The sequence below is a fragment of the Crocodylus siamensis genome, chromosome 4 (genome assembly GCF_052110815.1).
Source record: "Crocodylus siamensis isolate JL-2025a chromosome 4, ASM5211081v1, whole genome shotgun sequence".
NCBI classification, from domain to species: Eukaryota; Metazoa; Chordata; order Crocodylia; family Crocodylidae; genus Crocodylus; species Crocodylus siamensis.
In genome coordinates this window covers 238,691,782-238,714,566 of record NC_143398.1, presented here as the reverse complement: position 1 = coordinate 238,714,566, position 22,785 = coordinate 238,691,782, and the positions used below count along the sequence as shown (strand labels likewise).

Sequence of the window (22,785 nt, the reverse complement as noted above, 5' to 3'; positions counted from 1 at the left end):
CGGGGTGGGTGCTGACTACTCAGGGGTGTGCGTGGAAGAGGCTCCTATGCACGCCCCACCATACCTTCAAACTTCCCCCCAACAAACCCCACAACCACAATCTCCCCCACACAATCGCACACCCCACAAACACTACACTCACCCAGACCCTGTATCACACTCTCCCACACCTGCATGCCTCTGGGGGGAGCCCCACTCACTGCTACATGCACACACCCCACCACACACAAAAATAAAAATATATACGTTGTACAAATATTTTTTGTATTTGTATTTCTGCTCTCAGAAATGATTATATATACATACATACATACATACAAGTAAGTAAATAAATATAAAGCCTGCGAACTGAGATCAGTCAAAATATTATGGGAAAACAAGTATAGATCTGGTTTGGTTTAATTTAATTTTTGTATACTGCCCGCTACGAACATTTTCCTCCAAACAAATGATTCACTGGTAATAAAGTTCTACCATATAAGGAAATTGGAGGAACACATGAAAGGGCAGTTTCTGAAGAGATGGACAATCTGCATAATTCTGAATAATACTAAATATAGTTTGGAGTGGAGATGACATTAAGGCCTCTATCACAAATATGTAGAACGGGGTGTCAGGGGGAACAGTTCCTTCAAAACAGGTAAAAAAAAAAAAAAAAAAGTAACTTCCCTCATCTGGAAAAGATCATTTCCTGTTAAAAGAACTTTTCTTTTCAATTAAAATTAGACATGGGGCCTCTACTATGACCTCAGGCCCAATACTCCATCAATTTCCAGATGTTTAAAATCCCTGTCTAAATATGAATTCAGCAAATGGTTTCTTTCTTCCTCCACATAGTGGGACAAATCAAAAGTTTGACCTGAACAGCCTCAAAGCTTTGCATGATCGTATACTCAGAAATCAACATCCTGACCCACATTTAGTAAGAATTCATAAACAAATTGTAATGTGTGTCTACATACAGTGTGTACACACACACACTTCTGCAGAACTACATTTGCTTGCAGGTTTTCTAGTAATATGCGCTTGAAATTCTCTTAAATTTTTCTCATTATGCCTTAAATATCAATAAAAAGAATTCTGCAAACTTTAGCAAAAACATGCAAGGCAGTAGCTGAGTAGACAACTAGCATTGAGCAGGCTGCAAAACAGAGATTTGAATATTTTTTGGGTGGAGGTAACAGGTTTAAAAGAAAAGCACTTTTCAGGATCTTCATGAGTGCACATGGAGCCAAGGATTTTGGAAGCAATCAAGTCTCATCCAGAAGGCCTGCAAATTCTAACTGCAGGCAGCTCAATTCACTTGCTTTCAGCAGGGCAAAGAGCTGATCTGAATTTGCTGCAATTCATACTTATGGTACCAGCAAGCCTTTTTTTTTTTTCCTATCCTGATTAGCAGATCAGGGAGTCATCCGCCCTGGAAGCTTCAGCAGAACTTCTGCTCTCAGAGACGATACTGAAGCAATAGTTCTACCATAACCTTTAATCAGTAAGAAATGAAAATATACATCAAAACAAAGTGGACAAAGAAGGTCAGCCTGCCATATTTCAGTGAGCAATGGAGAGCTTTAGATGAATCCATTATATAGCACTCATTAAAAATAATATTAAAAAAAACTCACAAAGCAAAAACAAAGCTAAAAGAGAACAAGGCTCTCCCACTTGCATTAGGTATGAAATAAACGTTTCTGCTTATTAACTATCAACAGGAAGCCACATTCAATGGGGAGGCACAACACCCCTGCACTAACTTGACTTATTTTTGAATTGCCTTGACACAATAACCTTTACCTAAAACAGGCCATAGATCTTCTGCATAACAATGAAAAAGAAACCCGGTTAGATGCCTAGGAGTTTTCTAATCTCAAGTGACTTTCCTTGACTACTCTACAGATTGCAGTAAAATGCAGACCTGCTAGTTCTCAGCTAATTCATGTATTCCTCCGATCTGAATATTATTCCCTTCAATGTTTCTTGGTTCACCCATAGGCTTTAAAAAGGTGTGGCGGTAATGGATAATTCCCAGAAGAAATTATTTTACTGCACCCATTCAAGGCAATGGGCTTCATGCCCAACTCAGAGCGAAATGAGTCATTTCTTCCAAGTCGCATCTCCTTTTCCAGTCCTTTTACTTACTTTGTCATTCCTCAGAATTATTTACCATTATTAACAGATCTTTCAGCTCAGTGGCCCCTTTAATACTGTTCATTTATTTATCCAACTTGTCATCTTAAACAAAACTGAAATTCAGCAGCATGAGTTTATTGGTTGGACTCCGAGCTTGCAAGTGTTATTTCAATTTTTGCGCCTATTGCTGCCATATCCAAGACCAATGCCTAAGAGCTACAAAACAATTAGAGTATTGTGCAGGATTGTACCTTCATGAATTTTCATGCAACTATGTTTGCTCTAACCCTGCACTGGAGGTCAAATGATAGACAGAGGGATGGTCCATCTTGAAGCAAAATGGCATCCGGCATGATTAAAATAAATGGCTCTGAAACATGGAAAGTGCATCTATTAAACAGAATGAGGCTCCTTCTGAAATGAGTGTAGCTTATTTTGCTAGAGGGAAGAACTGCCCTGAAACCGATTTTTCATAATACAGTCCAAAGAACAGTGGGAAGGAAGAACTATTTTATAAATCTCTCTATTAACACCTGCCATAAGATCTGCAATTACTTCACAAATAAACTTCAAACCTAAGAGTAAGCTGAATATTGAGTCAGCTTCCTGCTTATTATTCTGGTTTTAAACTTGTTGCCTAGAGACCCCAGAGAAACTTTAATAAGATTTCTGTATCTCATATCAAAAGATACTCGATGCATGGTTTGAGAGGCAACTTATACTGGATCCGATTTCTGCTTGGATGTGAAAGGAAAGCCTATCTGTGATCATTCAGATGCCATTTATTCAAGGACCAGAGAATACCTCCTCTACATCCGGTATTGTCATCTTATTTTAAAATACATTATTACATCTCCTCAGATCAAAAAGTCATCTTGCTAACTGCAATTTATCTGGAGAAAATCCCTATCAGATTATACAGATGAAACAATTGTTCCCATTATATATCTGCTCTTGTTGCAAAAAAAGCCAACAGCAATCTGGGTTGCATTCGCAGGAATGTTACTTCCAAATCAGGGAAGTGATTCTCCTGTACCGATCAGCACTGGGGAGGCCTCACCTGAAATACTGTGCCCGGCTTTGGGCCCCGCACTGCAAGAAGGACACAAACAGTTCGGAAAGGGTCCAGCACAGAGCAACAAAAAATGGTCAGGGGCCTGAGAGACACGGAAAGGCTGAAAGTGCTGGGGTTATTTAGTCTGGAGAAGAGAAGACTGAGGTGGTATTTGATATGAGTCTTCAAACACTCAAAGGGCGATTGCAGAGAGGATGGAGATGGGCTTCTCTCCAGCTGCAGGAGACAGGACTAGGAGCAATGGCCTCACAGTGGAGCAAGAGAAATTTATGTTAAAGATTGGGGGAACTTTCTGACTATAAGGATAGTCAGGCACTGGAACAGGCTGCCTAGAGAAACTGTGGAATCTCCATCCTTGGAAACTTTCAAGAGCAGGTTGGGCAGACCCTTGGCTAGGATGGTTTAATCAGGGATGAGCCTGCCAGAAGCAGGAAGCTGGACTAGAAGACCCTGGGAGGTCCCTTCCAGCACTACTTCCCTGTGCACCTATATATTTATAATTTCAACATGTAATGACTGTAATTATTTACAATTTAAATATAAAGCTTCTTACCCTGAATTACCCCTTAACCCTGACTGTATTTTTGTACTGGCTCTTTAAAAGAGCTGAACTCAAAGAGGAAAGATCATGGGGTATTAGCTAGAGCTGTGCTCTGGGTAATAGGGATTGACTGAAATAAAGATGAAAGAACATCTAATCTTGTCTCCTGTTATTTGAGGAAAGGCTTCTGTATTATAAAAACAAATTTTTTAATAAAACTATCCTCCTAAACAGATAATCATCTCCATAAAGTCTAGCTTGCATTGCATGTCCTTGATTTCAGATCCAAGAATTGCAGTGTTACTGGACTTTCCCATGTAATACTAAACAATACAACATCTGATTGTCCTGTATCACTTCCTGTATCAGGCAACTAGCTTTTATTTATTTATTTACTTGCTTTACTTCAGTGTCAACCCAACTTTTATGTAGTGAAAGGAATTTTTTTTTTTTCTTCACCAGGGTTATTAATACAGGTAGTCCTCAGACTTACAACACAATCGGTTCCTGAAAACTGTGTCTTAAGTTGAAACATTGCAACTCAGAACCAATTTTCTCATAAGAAACAATGTTATCAATGGGAGATTAAACCAAGGCCGAAACCCTATTTTCACTAAAAATACCCCAGAATTTTGTACTTGATAAATTACAGATGGGTGATATAGCTCCATTAATATATTTATATTGTAAATAGCAATCATATTGATTTGGAAGGACTTCTTTCAGGTGACTTTGCTGGACTTTTTGAAGGGCTCTCAGCTGGACTTTTTAAAAGGGCTCTTGGCTGGAGACTTTCATAGACATCAGGGCTGGAAGGGACCTCGGCAGATTGAGTCCAGCCCCCTGCCCAAAGGGCAGGAAGTCAGCTGGGGTCATAGGATCCCAGCAAGATAAGCATCCAATTTACTCTTGAAGGTGTTCAATGTAGGTGCTTGAACCACCTCCGCTGGCAGGCTGTTCCAGACCTCGGGGGCTCAGACAGTAAAGAAATTCTTCCTTATGTCCAGCCTGAAACGGTCTCGCAGGAGTTTGTGACCGTTCGACCTCGTCATCCCTTGGGGCGCTCTGGTGAACAAACGTTCCCCCAGATCCTGGTGGTCACCCCTGATAAACTTAGAGGTGGCCATCAGATCACCCCTGAGCCTGCGCTTTTCCAGGCTAAAGAGTCCCATGGCTCTCAGCCTGTCATCGTAAGATCTGTTTTCCTGACCTCTGATCATGCATGTGGCTCTCCTCTGGACTCTCTCAAGCTTCTCCACATCCGTTTTGAATTGTGGAGCCCAAAACTGGACGCAGTACTCCAGCTGCGGCCTCACCAAGGCCGAGTACAAGGGGAGAATGACGTCCCGGGATTTGCTCGAGAAGCATCTATGGATGCACGCCAGCATTTTGGTTGCTTTACTAGCCGCAGCATCGCACTGGAGGCTCATGTTCATCTTGTGGTCAATGATGACCCCCAAGTCTCTTTCTTCTGCAGTGCTGTCCAACGTAGCACTGCCGAGCCTATAAGGATGCTGCAGGTTTTTCCTCCCAAGGTGGAGAACCTTGCATTTTTCGGTGTTGAACACTATCAGGTTCTTGTCTGCCCATTGGCTGAGCTTGTCCAGGTCAGCCTGGATCACCCGCCTGTCTTCTGGCGTGGATGCTTTGCCCCAAAGTTTGGTGTCATCGGCGAACTTGGCCAGTCCATTCCTAACTCCAATGTCCACATCGTTAATGAAGATGTTGAACAGGATGGGTCCCAGGACAGAGCCTTGAGGGACTCCACTGGTCACCACGATGAGTGACTGCCATCTATTACAACCCTCTGGGTCCGACCACGGAGCCAGTTTCCCAGCCAGCGGATCGTGGTGGAGCCAAGGCCACAACTGGCCAGTTTGGCCAAGAGGTGATCATGGGATACCAGATCAAAAGCTTTTTTCAAGTCAAGATATATGACATCAACCTCTTCTCCCTCGTCCAGGTGATAGGTCACCAGGTCATAGAAGGAAATGAGATTGGTCAAACAAGACCTACCCGCAACAAACCTGTGCTGGCTATCCCTTAGGATGTTAGCCTGGGCCAGTCCCTCAAGGATGGCCTCCTTAATAAACTTTTCTAAGATCTTCCCCAGGATAAAAGTCAGGCTAATGGGCCTGTAGTTAGCCGGATCCACTCTCCTCCCTTTCTTGAAGATCAGCACCACATTGGCCTTCTTCCAGTCTTCGGGCACTACACCAGAGCGCCAGGAGTTTTCAAAGATCCGTGCCAGGGGCTGGGCTATGACGCTCGCCAGCTCCTTGAGTACTTCTCAGGAGTCTCAGCTGCTTTCTTAAAGAAAGTGCCCAAGGAAGTTTGGACAGATGTTCTCCAGGGAGACAAGCAACACAGTGAACTTGTTCGCTGGCGTGGCATGGCGTCGGATCAGGTGTTGTAAAGTTGAAACTGATGTCAAAGTCAAAACAGGGTGTCAGTTGATAAACGTTGTAAGTGCAAAATGTTGTAACTGGAAAGTTGTAAGTTGAGGACTGCCTGCATTGTGTGTTAGCGAAGTAACTCTGAAGAAGTACTTCTTCCCCAAAAAAGGCAAGTTGAATAGGAAAATAAATTTAAAAATTGAGAAGAATGAGATTGTTACAGTTATTCTACAGAGGGACTAGCTGTCTTTAAAATCATTAAAATACTTAAATAGCTGCCTTTGATATTTGATGAAAATTTGATCTTACATCCTGCCTGATCATCAGGGATCCAGGTTTTCTGTAAAGGGAGAACTGGAAAAACCCCACAGATTTCCCCCTTTACCTACCCAAGAAAAATGGGAGTTTTTCATTTTAGTGGAGAAACACAGATTTTCCACTTTTGCAAAGAGCTCTCTGCAGGCGGGCAGTTTCAGTCTGCAAGGGGCTGTGGGGACCAGGAGGAGGGCTGTCAGGCAGAGGCGCCATGCATACATGCATATGGTCACCAGGCAGCCTAGAGAGCAGCCCCCGCAGGTAAGTCTGGGGGGGTGCCTGGATTGAGGCCCCCATAGGGAGGAAGGGAGTTGGGCAGGGCTGGGACTGGGGTTGCTACCAAGCTGGGCAGCGCATGGGCCTTGGGGACAGACTGCCTGGCTGCAGAGCCCCGGCAGGCAGTGGGACAGGGACACAGGTGACTCATCCGGGGGGGCAGCTCCCTGCCATTGCGTGCACTACTGGGGTGGGAGCAGTAGTGACCCTTGCCCCCCAGATCTGTTGTGCACAGGGCAGAGGCGGGTGCAGGATGCGCACCGTGGGCTTGGGCTACCCAGCCTGCTGGTCTCCCTAGGGGCCTCCGCAGCCCAGTGGGTGGGACCTGGCACAGCAGAGCAGGGGCAGGCAGGGAAGCTGCTTGCCACTGTAAGCCCCGCATCGCCCTGGCAAGGCATCCCCTGACTGCCCCCCAACAGAAGTGGGGGCAGTGGCATGGGGTTGTGCTCCTCGCTGCTGTGGAGTGGGCAGGAGACACCTTGTCAGGGCACCACAGGGCTCGCAGCAGCAAGGAGCTTCCCCACCCAGCCTTGCTGTGCCCACTGGGCTGTGCAGGCCCCAGGAAAGAGCACCAGGGCAGGGAGCTTGAGCCCACAGCAGGCAGCCGTACCACTCCTGCCCTGATTTGGGGAGCATGGGTCCCCTCCTGCCCCCCAGGAGTGTGCATAGTGGTGGTGACTGCCTCCCACCCTCCAAGCCCACAGCAGGCAGCCCACAACCCCCTCCCCCCCCACACAGATGCTCTGCTCCAGCCACGTTGCCCGTGGGGCAGTGAGGGGGCGAGGGGCACCAGCAAGGCTGGGAGGCTTGGTTTGGGAGTGGGAGACCTGGACCTGCATTCTGTGAGCTAAGGGGACAGGGGGAGCTCCAATTTTCCATGACAAAAAACCCGAAGTCAAACACCAAAATGTATAGATATTTAGAATTTATTTTATTATAGTGATTGATGCACTGGTAGGCTCCAAATATCCATCCAGCCATCGTGGTGTTTCAGTGCAATAGCGGAGTTGGGGTTTTTAATCGGAGAATTTGCATTTTTTTTTAAATCAGAGAAAAACCAAGATCCATGCTGATCATGCATATCAGCATCACTCGACATTGGGTCACAACTGAAAAACACAAAAGCCTGATCTAAGGCTCACAAGATTCAATGGAAAGACTTATGCCACCTTCAATGGCTTTGAATTAGACCTTTTGCACCATAACGGTGCAATCTGCTTCCTTTTCCTTGTTACCTTATGCTTCTTTAAACATGTAATACATCAGGTTTTTGATGGTTTTTACAAGTTTCATGATCTGAAATGTCTTTTTTGTCTAGCAACAAGGATTAAAGAAGGACACTCTAGATGTTATAGATACAATAAACCTGTTTTAATTTTAGATGTTGGACACCAAACTTCAGATTAGAAGTGGCTCTGGATACTAAGTACATACTGGAGTAGTAAAAAGGAGGCTGCATAAGTGGTCAGGGAAAAATGTCTTACTTCAGAAACAGGATCTACCTTGTTGGGATGCTGCAGGAGAATTCTTCGTAATTAAGCAGTGCCATACCAGGAGGACAGCTCCCAGATCACAACACAGCTTGGCTCAGCGAAAGCTAACCTGACTTCCCCACCTCCCTGCAAGGCAGCAGAGGTCAGTAATGTCAAAATTAAAACGCTACATTAAAAAAAAAAAAAAAAGCTAACAATTATATTGTCTTATAAAGGACGAAAATAAAATTTCCTTTCCCTTTTTCATTTTCTGGTCCATGCTACCCACTTTTCTCTCATCATCCAAGTTACCACTTCATCTTTCCTCTTCACTCCAAGATGCTCACAAAATTACTAAGATGGCAGTTCTGAACACTTTCAGTTCTCCTAGAAGTCAATGGGAGCAAAGGTGCTCAATGACCTAGGCTCTGGCTTTGCAACTCACACAGTGTATCGGATTTTGTACGACTTATCACTGCCCATTTCTTTACAGGAGGCTCTTTAACAGCGGGAGCAGGGAGCTGAAGAACACTGTTGTGCTGTCTTAGCCGAGGGGCTGCTGGGATCTGGTTCTGATCCCATACTTGTTTCAAGACCAGCAGTGGCTACTCGCATCATCTTAAGACTGATTTGACTTTGCAGTTTCATATGCATATAAGGACTGTATGTCAAAGGCAGAGCCGACCCTAGCAGGGTGTGGGGCTGGGGCAAATCAGCCTGTGTGGGGCCCCTTTAACACTGCGTGGGGCCATGGGACCCCCATAAAGGCGGGGCACAGGAGTGCCATAGCAATGAAATTTGCACCCAGGGCCAAGCAGATCCTATGCACCCAGGATGAGCTGCTCTTCAGTGGATACGAAGCTGGCGGTGCACAGAGGGGGAATGGCCAGACTCTTCTTCCGCAGGGTGGGGATGAGCTCTCAGCTCCAGGAGGGTCCTGCAGGAAGGGCTGCAGCCACGGTTGCTCCACCAGGTCCCCCAAAGCACGGGGACCCAGGGCAGTCACCCTGATTCAACCTACCCAAGGGACAGCTCTGGTCAAAGGAATATGACATGGGGTTTTCCAACTGGTATATCCTTTTTTTTTTTTTTAAATCATTAATAAAGCAAAGCTGCATGACTCCCCTGCTCCTTCCTAAAATACTTGAAGGATTTTAGGAAAAGTTTATGGAGGAGGGATATTTTAGAAACAACTTCTCAAAATGAAGGCAGCACAGATGCAGAGGATGCTGCCTCCCCATGACACAAATAAAACTCACATGCGTTTGCTGGTGCTGCTTTTTAAAAATAATGCAACAAATTTTAGCCATTACTGATCTTGGATTATCCATCTATACCTTTCCCCTTCTTTGATAGTAAGAGCCAGGGCTTGGTATGGCCCTCTCTTCTTTTGCCAGGCAGGATGCAGGCTGCCGCTCTTACCTGACATTGTCGTGCTTCTGGATGTAGATCTTATGAAACATCATATCCTCCTGCTTGGCATTAATGTCAGCTTTCATCTCCATGGCAACATGACGAGGAAGTACGGAGAGCAGGAGACGCTCCTGTGGAGTCAGACAGATAAACCAATTAAAACACCTGCTGCCCAGTTAACAAACATACTTTGCTTCTTATTTGAGAGAAATTAAGCCATCAGTTCAGTGACTGATGAGTAAAAGTGGAAGACATGGTCTTCAGAAACCACCAGCCAGTTCTGCCAAACACCTGGGGCCATGTCCCATGCACAAAGTGAGAGGACAATGATATAGGAAGAAAATGAACTAACTGGCATCCCAGCCTCACTGTATGCGCTATCCACAGCCATTAGTTCTTCCAGATGGAGAAGTCACCGACTCGATAAGCACCCACTCGCAACCACACCAGTTGGGACCTTTATGGTTGCAGGATTTCATGGCATAGACCAGAAACCCCAGCGAAGTGGAGCTCAACCAAAAGTTGAATTACTGGTGAAATATATGAGCAGGTGCAAAAGGAGGTGGCACCTCACCTAAAACCTGTGCTTTGATGCTTTTATATAAATCTCAGGGCTCTCTCAGGTACACAGCTACACCGATTTCCTAGTGCTCTTTTACTTTGTTCACAAAGTCCTGCCTCCTTTCATGACTCGAAGGGCAATTCGAGGATAGTTGTGTTCCCAGAAACAACGCGAGTCCATTCCTTTCCTCAGCAGCAACAAAATCAATGGGGCTGCATCCATGTAAATGGCAGGAGAATTTGACCAATGGAACAACACATTTCTATTTGTTTTATACCCAACCCCCCAGTGAGGATCAGGGCCCACTTGCACAAGGTGCAGGAAAGCCTCCTACCCAGCCAGTGGCAGCACCTCAGTGACCAACTGGCCTTGCCCAGTGTCCAAAACCTTCATCTTTCCCAATCAACTGAAGTGCAGCTTCGTTTCATTGCAATAGGGTTTATTTAATGTGGCTTTCTTAACATGAATTTGTATTTCATTGTGCATAAAGCTGTATACTCCAGTTACTGATGGCCAATGATGGCTGCGAGGTCACTTTTCCTAAACACCACACAAAGCCTTTGCTCTTGGTCTTGCTGCACTTGGCAGTCAATCACATGGCAGCGCTTTGTGCCTGTCTTCATGGGCTTGGGGCAGCAATTACATATAAACTGGGAAAAGTGATCGGAAACCAGATCAGATCTGTAACATAACAGAAGATTCCTGCACATAAACTGCTTTCAAAATGGGTGAAACCAGTTTAAAATAAACCTGGATGGAAGTAGTAGCAGACTTAACTCGTTTAGGGTAAATACGTTTATTGAACTTCCGTCTCAGATGCCCTCCAGATTCAAGTTAACCCATGGTCCCCCAACATCCCAGGATGCTTTGCACCTCCCCCACAACCCCTGGCCCCCCAACAGGATGGGTGGGCTAGCTGGCCCAAGTTGTCTGCTCCAGCTGAGCAGGGAGGCATGCTCTAGCACCCCCCAGCTTCTGGCCTGGGGCAATGCAGGCACGTGGCTGCATTTCCAAAAATCAAAAGTGAATGTCTGTTCACTTGCTTATCAATTCAATCTACACAGCTTAGACCAACCTGCAAAGATTGAATCAATTCAGCCTCGGGCTTTTTGACTGCCTGTATTTAGCCACCGAGTCCAGATACGATAAACTTTTCCCCTGCCTCTCCTGTCCCCTTTTTTAATTTTCCTTAAGTTCTTTAGGAAAAAGCAGGTTAAAATATGGACACCTATCCTATTGGATCAGCGCAAGTGTATTTTAAATCAGCAGGCAGAGGCAGCATGCTCTGGCATGGATGTCAAAACCAAGTCTGTGCTAATGTCACCAAGGGAAATGGAGAAACCCTTTGCCAGCTACACAGTCACAATCACAGTCTGGTATAAATGAAGGACCGTAACCTTATCCAGCAGCTCATTAATTCCCAGCACCACAATGAACACTAGGGACCAGACTGCAGTCATGACTCAGAGGGTCGGTGCTCTGGTACTAATTACTCACGTCATCATTAGACCACCTCTTGTCCACAGTTCAAATTATAAATACATCACTGGTTTCCAATTCCTATTTTTGTCACAAAGTTGCTCCCTCACTTTTCTCTACGCACAGGATAAACTATGAGAAAACTAGTTTCTGGAAAATAGTGCATGTGATGCACCCACTATAGAAAAGTTTGCAGCCCATTAAAATTACACAGGGCTGACTTGCTTCCTTTTATGTGCATTTCAAAGGGCTTGATTCTCATCTCCAGCCTTCATATGGAGCAACAAAGCGGAACATGATGTGTCAGCTTCAAGAACATCTTGAGCTCAGAACTGCAGCAGCTGTGACAAGAGATCGCTGTCCTTCAAAATACAAGATAAGAGAGATGCTTATCATCAGTCCATTAGCACTGTAGAGCCAATAAAAAAAAAATGTAGCTATTTACACACTTATTCTTATGCCCCTGTCAGACACTGGGACATTTCACAAACACCGAAGCACAACGTACGCTTATGGGAATAACCAAGGCACATGCCTACACAGTTGCTATTTGAATACTTATTGTAATGGCTATCCACAGACATGCAGAAGCTGCTTCTCCTATATAGGAATTAATGAGCTGCTGCATATGATTATGGTCCTTCATTTATACCAGTTTATGATTGTGACTGTGTGGTTGGAGAAGGATGACTTTGCTTCCCTTAGTGAGATTAGATACAACTTGGATTCAAGTTGAACTCCAGGAATCAGGGATGCTGTAGTAACCTGTGACACTCTTGTGTGCATGTGCTCAGGAGGTTGGATTATGTGCAACATGATCAGGAGACCAAGGCTCTGTGGTAGAATTAGCATGAGACTTTTTAAATGACTGGCATAAAATTAACTTCTGTCTTAACTTACCCATCTGTAAAGGAGAATAATAATTGTGCCCTATTCCAGAGGAGCTCTGCCAAGCTAAATCCTTTGATTGTAAAATGTTTTGAGGTTCTCAGTGGGGAAAAAAGTTGGGGGAAGGCAGGAGCAAGCAGCTATGACTTCCTCAAGTACAATCTGCTTTTATGAAAAAAGGCAACTGACCGGAAAAAACACCTAAACAGGCAAAAGAGCGTACTGTCACGTTACGTGGCACACAACAAAGTACCTCAGTAAAGCAACAATCTGCGTCGCATCCGGGTATCCCACGTGACACATGGCAATTCAGTTACAATCTCAGCCAAAACAGAGTTTCCATTTTGCAGAGAATGGCACAAAATGCTACAACTTTCATCAAAACCTTATGGCACATGTAGACCAGAAGAGTGGTCTGGCCACAACGGAGGTACGTTACGTTGGCATCTCTCCAGCGGGAGAAAAGAAATGAGGGGAAACTCCCTGCCTCGTGCAAGAATACGTAAACAAAGATGCAACTAAAACAGCTGCTTCTCAGTTTGAGGTGTTAGTCACAAGGAAGGTTTTCTACACACGCGTTTCATGTACCTGTACACAGGCTAGGAGTGTTGAACAGTAATCCTGCCGTTTCCCCACAAGGGCCTCAGAAGACTTCAGTTTTTAAACAGTAAACCTGGGAATATGCTAGTGAGATAGAAATTAATGAAGTAATAAATTAGACCTGTTTTCTCCACAGAGGGACTGAAGCATGCAGAGAAGGAATAACTTCAGAGTGGAAAGAAGAGCAGTGCTGGGAGTCGAATCCCAGTCTCAACCTCCAGCCTCCTGAGAAAACACGTCCCCCTTGGAGGTTGCACTTCAGCTCAGAGCTCTTCCTTCTGTGCCAGTGAGGATAACCTCAGCTACGATGCCGTGAAATCACTAGAAATCTGTATTCTGGCCCGGGCAATTCAGATTACCTCCCAGCTACCTGACTGGTTCAATAAGCCTGAGGTGCTGCAGGTGGAAGATGCACTGAAGGAAAATATGAGCTCCTTTGACTGAAATGGTTTGCCTGCCATTAGTACAGGAGATTACCCTGTGGGAGTGTCATCAAATCCCCAGATGCTGCTAAGTTCTTTGGGTAAATGTGGTATCTTTTATTAGACCAACTAAATAGTTGGAAAATGCTGCGAGACAGTCGCATAGCAGCACTTGGCCCATATGGCTCTTTCCTACCCAGGAGACAGGTTTTCTCCAGAGGCAGATTCAGCCCTCATAAATCAAGTCTTTGGCATGTGAAGACAAGCGATTGCAATCACCGGGGCACATTTCAAAGGAACCTAGAAATTAGAGCTGGTGCAAAATATGGTAGCAAATGTTGCAATGCAAGGTATCTTGGGGTGAGCTCCTCACACCAAGGATCCACGCAGGCTTCTGAGCAGAGCTTAAGCAATTGCTTTGGACCTAGAAACCTCTGGAACGAACCTACTCAAGAGACTTTCTGTGTGCAACATCGTCACAGCTGCCATCAAGAGAGAAGAGCGAGCTGGAATCTCCTTTGGTTAACAGGGGAGGAGGGAACTGTTGGTGAGGTATTGAACATGCAGTGCCCCCAAGGTGGATTAAAAAAAAATTTAAAAAAAAAAATCAGCTTTAAAAAAATAAAAATAAAAAAAAACAGATTTTTTAATTTAAGTCAGATTTTTTAATTTTCTGTTAAAAAGCTTTTAAAAAAAAACACAAAACATATATAAAGATAATTTTAATTTAAGATATGTTAAAGCTTAAAGATAGAGAGCTTTAAGGAACAGAGATTATAACTTCTAATTATATACAGTTTGAAACAACATTTTCATGCAACTTCTTTAGAAAAAAATTTCTGTTAGCGCAGACTTAGTGAAGGGGCACTCGAGGGGCTGGATGTGTTCAAATCAGCGGGCCCGGATGAGCGTCATCCAAGGGTGCTGCAGGAACTGGCCGGTGTCACAGCAGATCCGCCGGCATGGCTGTCTGAGCGCTCATGGCGCTCCAGGCAGGTGCCAGAGGACTGGAAAAGAGCCAGCGTGGTCCCCATTTTCAAGAACGGGAGGAGGGAGGAACCGGGAAACTATAGGTCAGTTAGTCTCACCTCTATCCTTGGGAAAACTCTGGAAAAAATCATTAAGGATCACATTTGTGGGAGCTCAGCAGGGGAAGTAATGCTGAAAGGAAAAAAGGAAATCAGCACAGGTTCACTGCAGGTAGATCCTGCCTGACTAACCTTGTTTCGTCTTATGACCAGGTCACAAAATGCTTAGACGCAGGAGTCGCGGTAGATGTCGTCTATCTAGACTTTAAGAAGGCCTTCGATACGGTATCTCATTCTGTTCTTGTAAATAAATTGGGAGGCGGTGATGCAGATGATTACGGGGCCAGGTGGTGGCAAATTGGCTTAGCGGTCGCACCCAGAGAGTGGTGGTGCACGGGTCGATATCGGCCTGGACCGATGTGGGCAGTGGGGTCCCCGGCTCGGTCCTTGCACCGGTGCTGTTCAGTGTCTTCATCGGTGACTTGGACGAGGGCGTGGAGAGCACCCTGTCCAAGTTCACAGATGATACCAAATTATGGGGGCAAAGTGAACACACCAGAGGGTAGGGAACGGATCCAGGCGGAGCTGGACAGGTTGGAAAAATGAGCAGAACAAAACAGGATGCAGTTCAACAAAGAGAAGTGCAAAGTGCTGCACCTGGGCAAAAAGAGCCCCCAGCACACTTCCAGGCGGGGGTGGGGGGGGGGGTGACCTTCTCAGCAACACAGCGGCGGAAAGGGATGTCGGAGTCACTGTTGACTCCAAGATGAACACGAGTCGTCAACGTGACGAAGAGATCAACGAGGCTGACCTCACTCTGTCGTGCACTAGCAGGTGCATGACGAACAGGTCCAGGGAGGTGATGCTCCCCCTCTACGCAGCACTGGTCAGGCCGCAGTTGGACTACTGCGTCCAGTTTTGGGCGCTGCGCTTCAAGAGGGATGCGGAAAATCGTGAGAGGGTTCAGAGGAGGTCACGCGTATGGTCAGAGGCCTGCAGGCAAGGCCCCGCGAGGAGAGACTGAGGGACCTGGATCTCTTCAGCCTCCTCAAGAGAAGGCCGAGAGGGGATCTTGTGGCTGCCTATAAATTCATCAGGGGCGGGCGGCAGGGAATAGGAGATGCTCCATTTACTAGGGCACCCCCTGGAGTAACCAGGAACAACGGCCACACATTGACGGAGAGCAGATTTAGGTTGGACATTAGAAACAACTTCTTCACAGCAAGGGTTGCCAGAATCTGGAACGGGCCTCCAGGGGAGGTGGTGCTCCCCCCTACCCTGGGGGTCTTCAAGGGGAGGCTGGACAAACACCTGGCTGGGGTCATCTGGCCCCAGCGCTCTTTCCTGCCCAGGGCAGGGGGTCGGACTCAATGACCTCCTGAGGTCCCTTCTGACCCTAACATCTATGAAACTGTGCTGCGCTGACTCCTTTTTAGGAGAGCAATAAACTAGAGTGTGCCACATTTTTACTGCCTGTCAAAAGCACTGATTGACAGCGTTGGGAAACCAAGCCCTCTGGCCAAACACAGGATGTGGGCACTGCCAGTTCTCCTTCAGGAATGTGGGCCTGGAAGGGACTTCTGGGTCATCGAGTCAGGTCCCCTGCTGTTACAGGGATCATGCCGTTCTTTCATAAACTGGTCTAGCACCAGCTTGCCAGTGCCTAGTTATAGGGTACAATCCCCAACTTGACAGATTCATTTCAAAGCATTGCAACCAGAGTTGCACATTCATGTGCCAGCTTGTTCAGAAATCTAGGACGGAGATCATCTAGGACTCTCAACTGAACTGCCTGGGTGAGCTCAGTACTGTACCATCTCTGTGCCTCAGGGCTTGCCCTTGCCACATACTCAGCTTGGGAGATGCACCTGGGTCAGTAAAGTGGCACTACAGCATATTAGGCTGTGAGGGGTAAGTGAGGGGTAAGTGCGGGGTGGGGGAAGCTCCAGGTTACTTGAGCTGTGTTGCAATTCCCCCAGCCCCTTCCCTGCCATGCTTCCCAAGGCATGTGTGCAGCTACTGCCGGCAATGAGCCAGGCCAGGGCTCTGGACTCTGGTCCACCCACTTGCAGGCTCGGAGCTGCCAGCTGTGAGCAGCCTGGACTCTGTGGCGGGCAGCAGGGGCCTGCCAGGAGCAGACAGGGGTCTGGCCCGGCTCATTGCTGCCTGTGGCTGAACACACACCTCAGGGAGCATGGCAGGGAAGGGGCAGGGGCTGTGCTGCCATGGCAAGGATTGGGCTCCTTGTGGCTCCTCTGCCATCTGCCCCGGCATGCCAACATCTTTAAAGTCCAGGCTGTGGGGGGTTTTGGCACTTGGCCCAAAAACATTGCCAAGCCCTGGAATAGGGGATGGTTAGGGTGGAGTAGACCTGGGCAAGGAGGGGGAGTCTGGAGACAAATGCAAGGAGGGAAGGGCAGTAGAAACCAGAGAGAAACATTTTGTGCAGCATATTGCAGAAGTCTTGAGGGATACATTTCTGAGTACAGCCTCTCCGCTGATTTGAGATCTAGTGAGGGAATGGCATGGTAGAAGGGAAGACCCATCATGGCAGCAGGCTTAGTTCATGTCCCAATAACTTCACAAATATCTGCTTCGATCAGCTTTGGTAAATAAAATAATGAAACTGTAATTCAGTTTTCTGATGTAGCTGGAAAATTAAATCTGAAAAAATAGCAAAATAAATCACTACTTTAAAATGTTTAGTTTGTACCTTCTAATAATGAAACCTACATCTATCTCTGAGTTGTGAATAATATGTATTAAGCTTATATCAAACAGAAAGAATGCACTATTTGTAGAAAACAATTAAATCAAGGCTTTCTGACCAATGATTTAAATCATGATTGAAACCAATATGATTTAAATCAAATCCACTCATCTTTGGAACCGATCCAGTCTGAAGCAGCATAACCCTTCAAGACAGTCCATAAAGCCCATCTGTTGGACAAGATTTTGGGGAACGGAGAACAAATTGGCTGGTATGTGGCATTTGAGAGAGGTGGACATAATGCCTGGGTTGATTTTTTCCCCTGCTAATTTTGGGTTTAGGCAGAAGAACAGGCTGCAGGTTCCACTTCGCTGCATGCATCTTCTACACAAGACGTTTACTGCAGAGTAGACTACTTAGCTCTACAGTAAATGTCACATGTCTACATATGTGCCCCTAATTAGCTTACAGCGGCCTAATAACTCCACAACAGAATAGTACAAGTATTTGTACAAGTACTATCTTGTTGCAGAGTCTTCACAGCAGTGGACAAGTAGATGCTGCCCTGGCTGGTAGGGCTGTGTGAAATTTCACCAGCTGTTTCGATTCAACACAGTTTCAACTCATTTCAAGCTCAAAACAGTGAAATTGAATCAAAACAAAGGGATTCAAAACAGTCTTGAAACAAAAGGAAGCTAGTTGAAACGTTTCGAGTTTCGAAACAGCCAGCAGCCAGGTGGTGGGAGACGGGAGAACCAGGGCTGTACTCCCAGAGGCTCCACAGCCCCATGTGGCTCAGCCGGGAGCGCAGCCCTGGCTCTCCCTGCCTCCTTCAGCCAGGCTGCTGGAAGCTGATCACAGCACAGGGGAAGGGAACTGAGCCCAGGCTCAGTTCCCCTCCCCAGTGCTGCAATTGAGCTGGGGAAGGGAACTGAGCCCGATTGCTGAGTTCTCCTCCCCAGCCCTATGATCGAGCTGGGGAAAGGAACTCAGCCCAGCTGGGTTCCAGGTTGAACGCCAGGAATCAGGGACATTGTAGTAACCTGTGACACTCTTGTGTGCATGTGTTCAGGAGGTTGGATTACGTGCTTACAGCATAGCAACATGATCAGGAGACGAAGACTCTGTGGTAGAACTAGCAAGAGACTTTTTAAATGACTGGCATAAAATTAACTTCTGTCTTACCTCACTCATCTGTAAAGAAGAAGAACTCAGCCCATCTGGGTTCCAAGTTGAACTCCAAGAATCAGGGATGTTGTAGTAACCTGATCACAGCACCAATCCCAGCCCAATCTACTGCTGTAACATTGGGGAGGGGAACTGAGCGATTGGGCTCAGTTCTCTTTCCCAGCTCCCCAGTCCTAGGCAGCAGCACCTGGCTTCCCTCCCTCATCTGGCAGGAAGTTCGGGGGCCCACAGCCCCAGGAGGACTGGCACAGCCCCCGCAGCCCTCCCGGGGTTGTGGGCCCCCATCTGCCTCCCAGATGAGAGAAGCTGTTTCAAGCTTCTCCACTGTAGCAAATGGGCAAAACGTTGAAACAGCATCAAAACAGGCTCACTGTTTCAAAGAAGCAAAACGGAACAGCTGTTTCAAATCAAAATGAAATTCAAAACAAAATGCTGTTCTGTCGAAACCTCAAAACTCAAGTCGAAACAGAACGGTGCCGTTTCACACAGCCCTGCTGGCTGGCTGGCTGGGTGGCACACAAAGGTACTTCAGTGTAGAGGCTGACTAACTCTGCTGCTAGCCCTGCACTGAAGCACCTTCATGCCCCAGCCAGCCACTCCACAGCATGCTGAGCCAAAGGAAAGCAGCCCTGGGCTGGCAGGTTAATACCCAGGCCCCCTGCCAACCAGGGCTGCTCCAACCCAGCTCAATGTGCTGCAGTCCCGAGTGCCTGTTCAAATGGTGCGTCCGGGAACAAAAAGCTGCAGAGTTTATTGCTTCACATTAATTGTACATGTAGACATGCCCACTGAAACTGTGTTTTTAGTTTATATGAAACATGCTTACAGGTTGAAAATAAGTAGATTTTTACACATCAGAAATCAAAATGTATGCATATACACACATATACACCGGTTCTTTCATGGGTTAAGGACTGCTCATATTGGCAAAAATACTGAATAAGACACAACCTCATCTGCAGATGAGAACACAGAGACACCAAAACAGAAGGACAGATTCAGCTGCACTAACCAGGGAGAAAAATTCATTTCAATTGATTCATTCCTCCCCAGACTCATAAATCAAGGCTCCAAGGTACTTCTAATGGATGCCACAGAAGGCCCCTTCTGGAAGTCATTTAAAACTGGATTGCACAGAGCGCTTGAAATTTACTGCAGGGCATCATCCTATATTAGCAAGAGAACCTTGCTGACTCTAAAGGTCTTTCCCTCTCTAATTAACAGGGCACAAGAGACTCATTGCATGAAGACCAAAGAACGAAGGACGGAAGATGTGCTTGCTGCCTTTGGGCTGCTGGCAGTTAGGCCTTTTTAGAGCAAATGATAATACACAGGATAAAGTGGCTGATGAATTAAATAAAAACAATATAAAGAGGCTTTAGCTGAACTGTATATGGTGGCATTCATCAGGTATGTGCCCAATGGAGTACAAGCACACAGGAGTACTAGACACCAACATGAAAACCTCTTTGGAGACCCAACTACCACCAATTGTGCTGAAAACACAGTGCAATTTGTGCTCAGCAGTGAGGAGGCCGGCACCAGGCCCACATGTCCCATAACCACTTAGCGTACAGCTTAGCTGGGACCGCGCCAGTGCAGTACAGAGCATACACAGCTTCTGTGCAAGCAATGCATTTCATCTGCGGAGCACAAACAGTGGGATGCCATTAGCTTCCCCAGGCACATTATTAAGCATAGCTGAGCACAAAGCTTCCCCAGAGCCCTTTTCCACATCTCCCGCCCTACCATACCTCTCAGTTGGTACCCAGCCCTGAAGGAACAGACATGTCTCCAATCAATTTCCGTCAGTTGGCGATTTCAATCACAAATCGCCATCCCTTTCTTACCTGCTGCTGGTTCTCCCTCTGAGAATGCAACCTGGCCTGTATGCACTCTCTGGTCTCCTGGAAGGCTTGCCTTTGGGACACCTCTGCTGGGTAATGGGTGCACACACCTACGATGTTTGTGCAGGAGAAGATGAGAACATTGGAGACAAGCTGCAAAAGAGAAACGTGCAGTTACGTTTTGGAAACCTGCCATCTCCAATCAAAAAACTAGACAAAGCTTGGCATGGCACTTGAATTATTCCACATCCAACACAAACCTAGTGCCCTTATTTTTAGTGCATTTTACTTTGCTATTCTTTGAAGTATAAACTCATAAGTATAAACCTCCCCTCAAATGCATTACCTTAGGTAGTTTACTGCCTCAAATATGGACATAAGCATTTTCCTTCTGTTAGTAGTAATCCGGTGTCTTGAAGCTATGGTGGCAGTGATTTATAAAAAGGCTTCAATACAGTCTGACCTAGCCAGAATTATGAAGACAAACCTGATGGAAAGTATACTTCCTACCACTGTATTTACTTGCATGTATGCTATGAAAAATATACAGAAAGATGCATTAACTCTTACATTGTAATACTACAGCTATTTTAAAAGGGGCTAACTTTGTATGTCAGTTGCTTACAAAAGCTGAGATTGCCTTTATCCAGCTTTAGGTTTTAAACAGATGTTGAATGATGAATAGGATTTTCACTGAAGAGACAAATGGCTTTGTTGATAACATTTTCTAATAAAAGGATTACATATATTCTGTTGGTCTGAAAAGAAGCTAATTTAATTTCCCCCCCCCCCCAAAAAAAAACAAAAAACAGCACAATGTGAAGGTTTTTTGCTGAAGTTTAAAAATTGAAATTTGTTGAAGTCTGGTAATTTTTCAGAGGAGTTCTTCTAGTTACCATACAAAAGCACTAGGTCTTTACAGAAGTAAAAGTGTACCTTTGCATCCTCAAGACAGCTGTAAGCTACACTTGTTTGGACGCAGCCCCCAATTCTAAGGAAAAATAGTGGACTTGTATCTTGTAGGCATGTACATTTGGAGTACAGCTCTTTTTGCTTTTATAAAACTGTTGAGAGCAACCGTTCCAAAGTAATATCATCTATATCACCCTGAAGATAGAGCCAGATTCTGGTGCAAACTCAGGAACCAGCAGTGAGAGCTGAGCGCTCAGACTGGTGACTCCAACCCCAACACAGAGCGATCTTTTTTGAGATGCTGTACTGTGACATGAACAAGTACTAAGGGATGCTTTACATATTAAAACATGTAGATTTTACATGTAGACTGCACGAATAACCATGCCCCGCCATCCTGGGGATGGGAGTCTTGGACTTTCAGGCCCAAGTCCCTAGAAGCTCTTCAGCTGAAGACGAGCAGTCTTGGGAGTGGTAGGCTTTATCCTCCTTGCCAGCCAGCCATACGAGGCAACATACTACTCACAAAGCGAGCGTACTACCTGTGCAATGTCTGCAGCCAGAAAGAGTGAATGCAGGCCTCGAAGGAACCTCTTGGGTCATCAAATCCAGCTTCGTGCCAGTGAAGACAACCACATCATACAGAATTACTTGCATAAAATGACAGAGCTACTTTCTAAACGTGACGAGGTTTTGTGCCTGTCCTCCTCCCAGGAACAACCCCACTCTTCTGATGGTTAAATCCCCTTCTTAATTTCCAGCCAAATGACTTTATTCATAGCCCGTTCAGACCCATTTGTCCAAAAGCCAAAAAGGCAATGTTAGTATAAATAGCTCTTCTCCATCTCTAACTTTTATCTCAATGATGTAGTTAGAGATACAGCGGTCATGTCTCCCCCCGCTTAGCCTTCATTTTGGTGAACAAGCCCATCTTAGACTCTTCTTGTAAAATAAGCTCTCCGTTCCTTTAATTAATCACTCTCCGCACCTGTTCCACTTATCATTCATTTTTCTTGAGCATCGATAGCCTGTACGTATTCCAGAGGAGGTCTCTTAGTGCCTTGTACCAAGTGTTGATATTTCCTAATCTCCACATTGTCCAATACATTCATATTTTGTATTTCTTTTTGGCTTAGACCAACATGGCTACCAAATACATCCCTGAAAGCTGGCAGAAAACTTTTTGTATGGCCAAATCACATCGGTTGTTCACAGTTACCCTAGAATCAGCCAAAACAACTAGGTCTTCCTCTATCATTTCTAATTGAGGAGCTCCCAACTTATGGCAGAAATATAGTCTTTGAGGACCAGTTTATGGTACAGTTATACTGCTTCCCTTGAACTTGCCAGGATTTGATCCAAAGAAAGGACAAGATCTAAAAAATCCTTATTCCCCCACCCCCCCATTGCTCCTAAAAAGATTATGTAATTTGATTAAACCTCGGAGAACAAGAACAATACTATAAAACAGTAGTTTAAACATGCAGTACTATAAGAGTCGTGAGACATTTCTACAATGCATTGAAACATGTTC

At 45.7% G+C, this 22,785-nt stretch overlaps 1 protein-coding gene across 4 annotated transcripts in view; it reads right to left on the bottom strand.

Annotated features, from left to right (window-relative positions):
• The window catches only part of ADCY5 (adenylate cyclase 5), a 317,188-nt gene that overhangs the window by 123,197 nt on the left and 171,206 nt on the right, over positions 1-22,785 (bottom strand). For all 4 annotated transcript variants that reach the window (XM_090045991.1, XM_090045993.1, XM_090045992.1 and 1 more), the window contains exons 2-3: positions 20,343-20,492; positions 9,625-9,746 (exon numbers count right to left, since the gene is read on the bottom strand). In XM_090045991.1, coding sequence (XP_089902117.1) covers positions 9,625-9,746; positions 20,343-20,492 — 272 coding nt within the window. The remainder of the gene's footprint in view (positions 1-9,624; positions 9,747-20,342; positions 20,493-22,785) is intronic.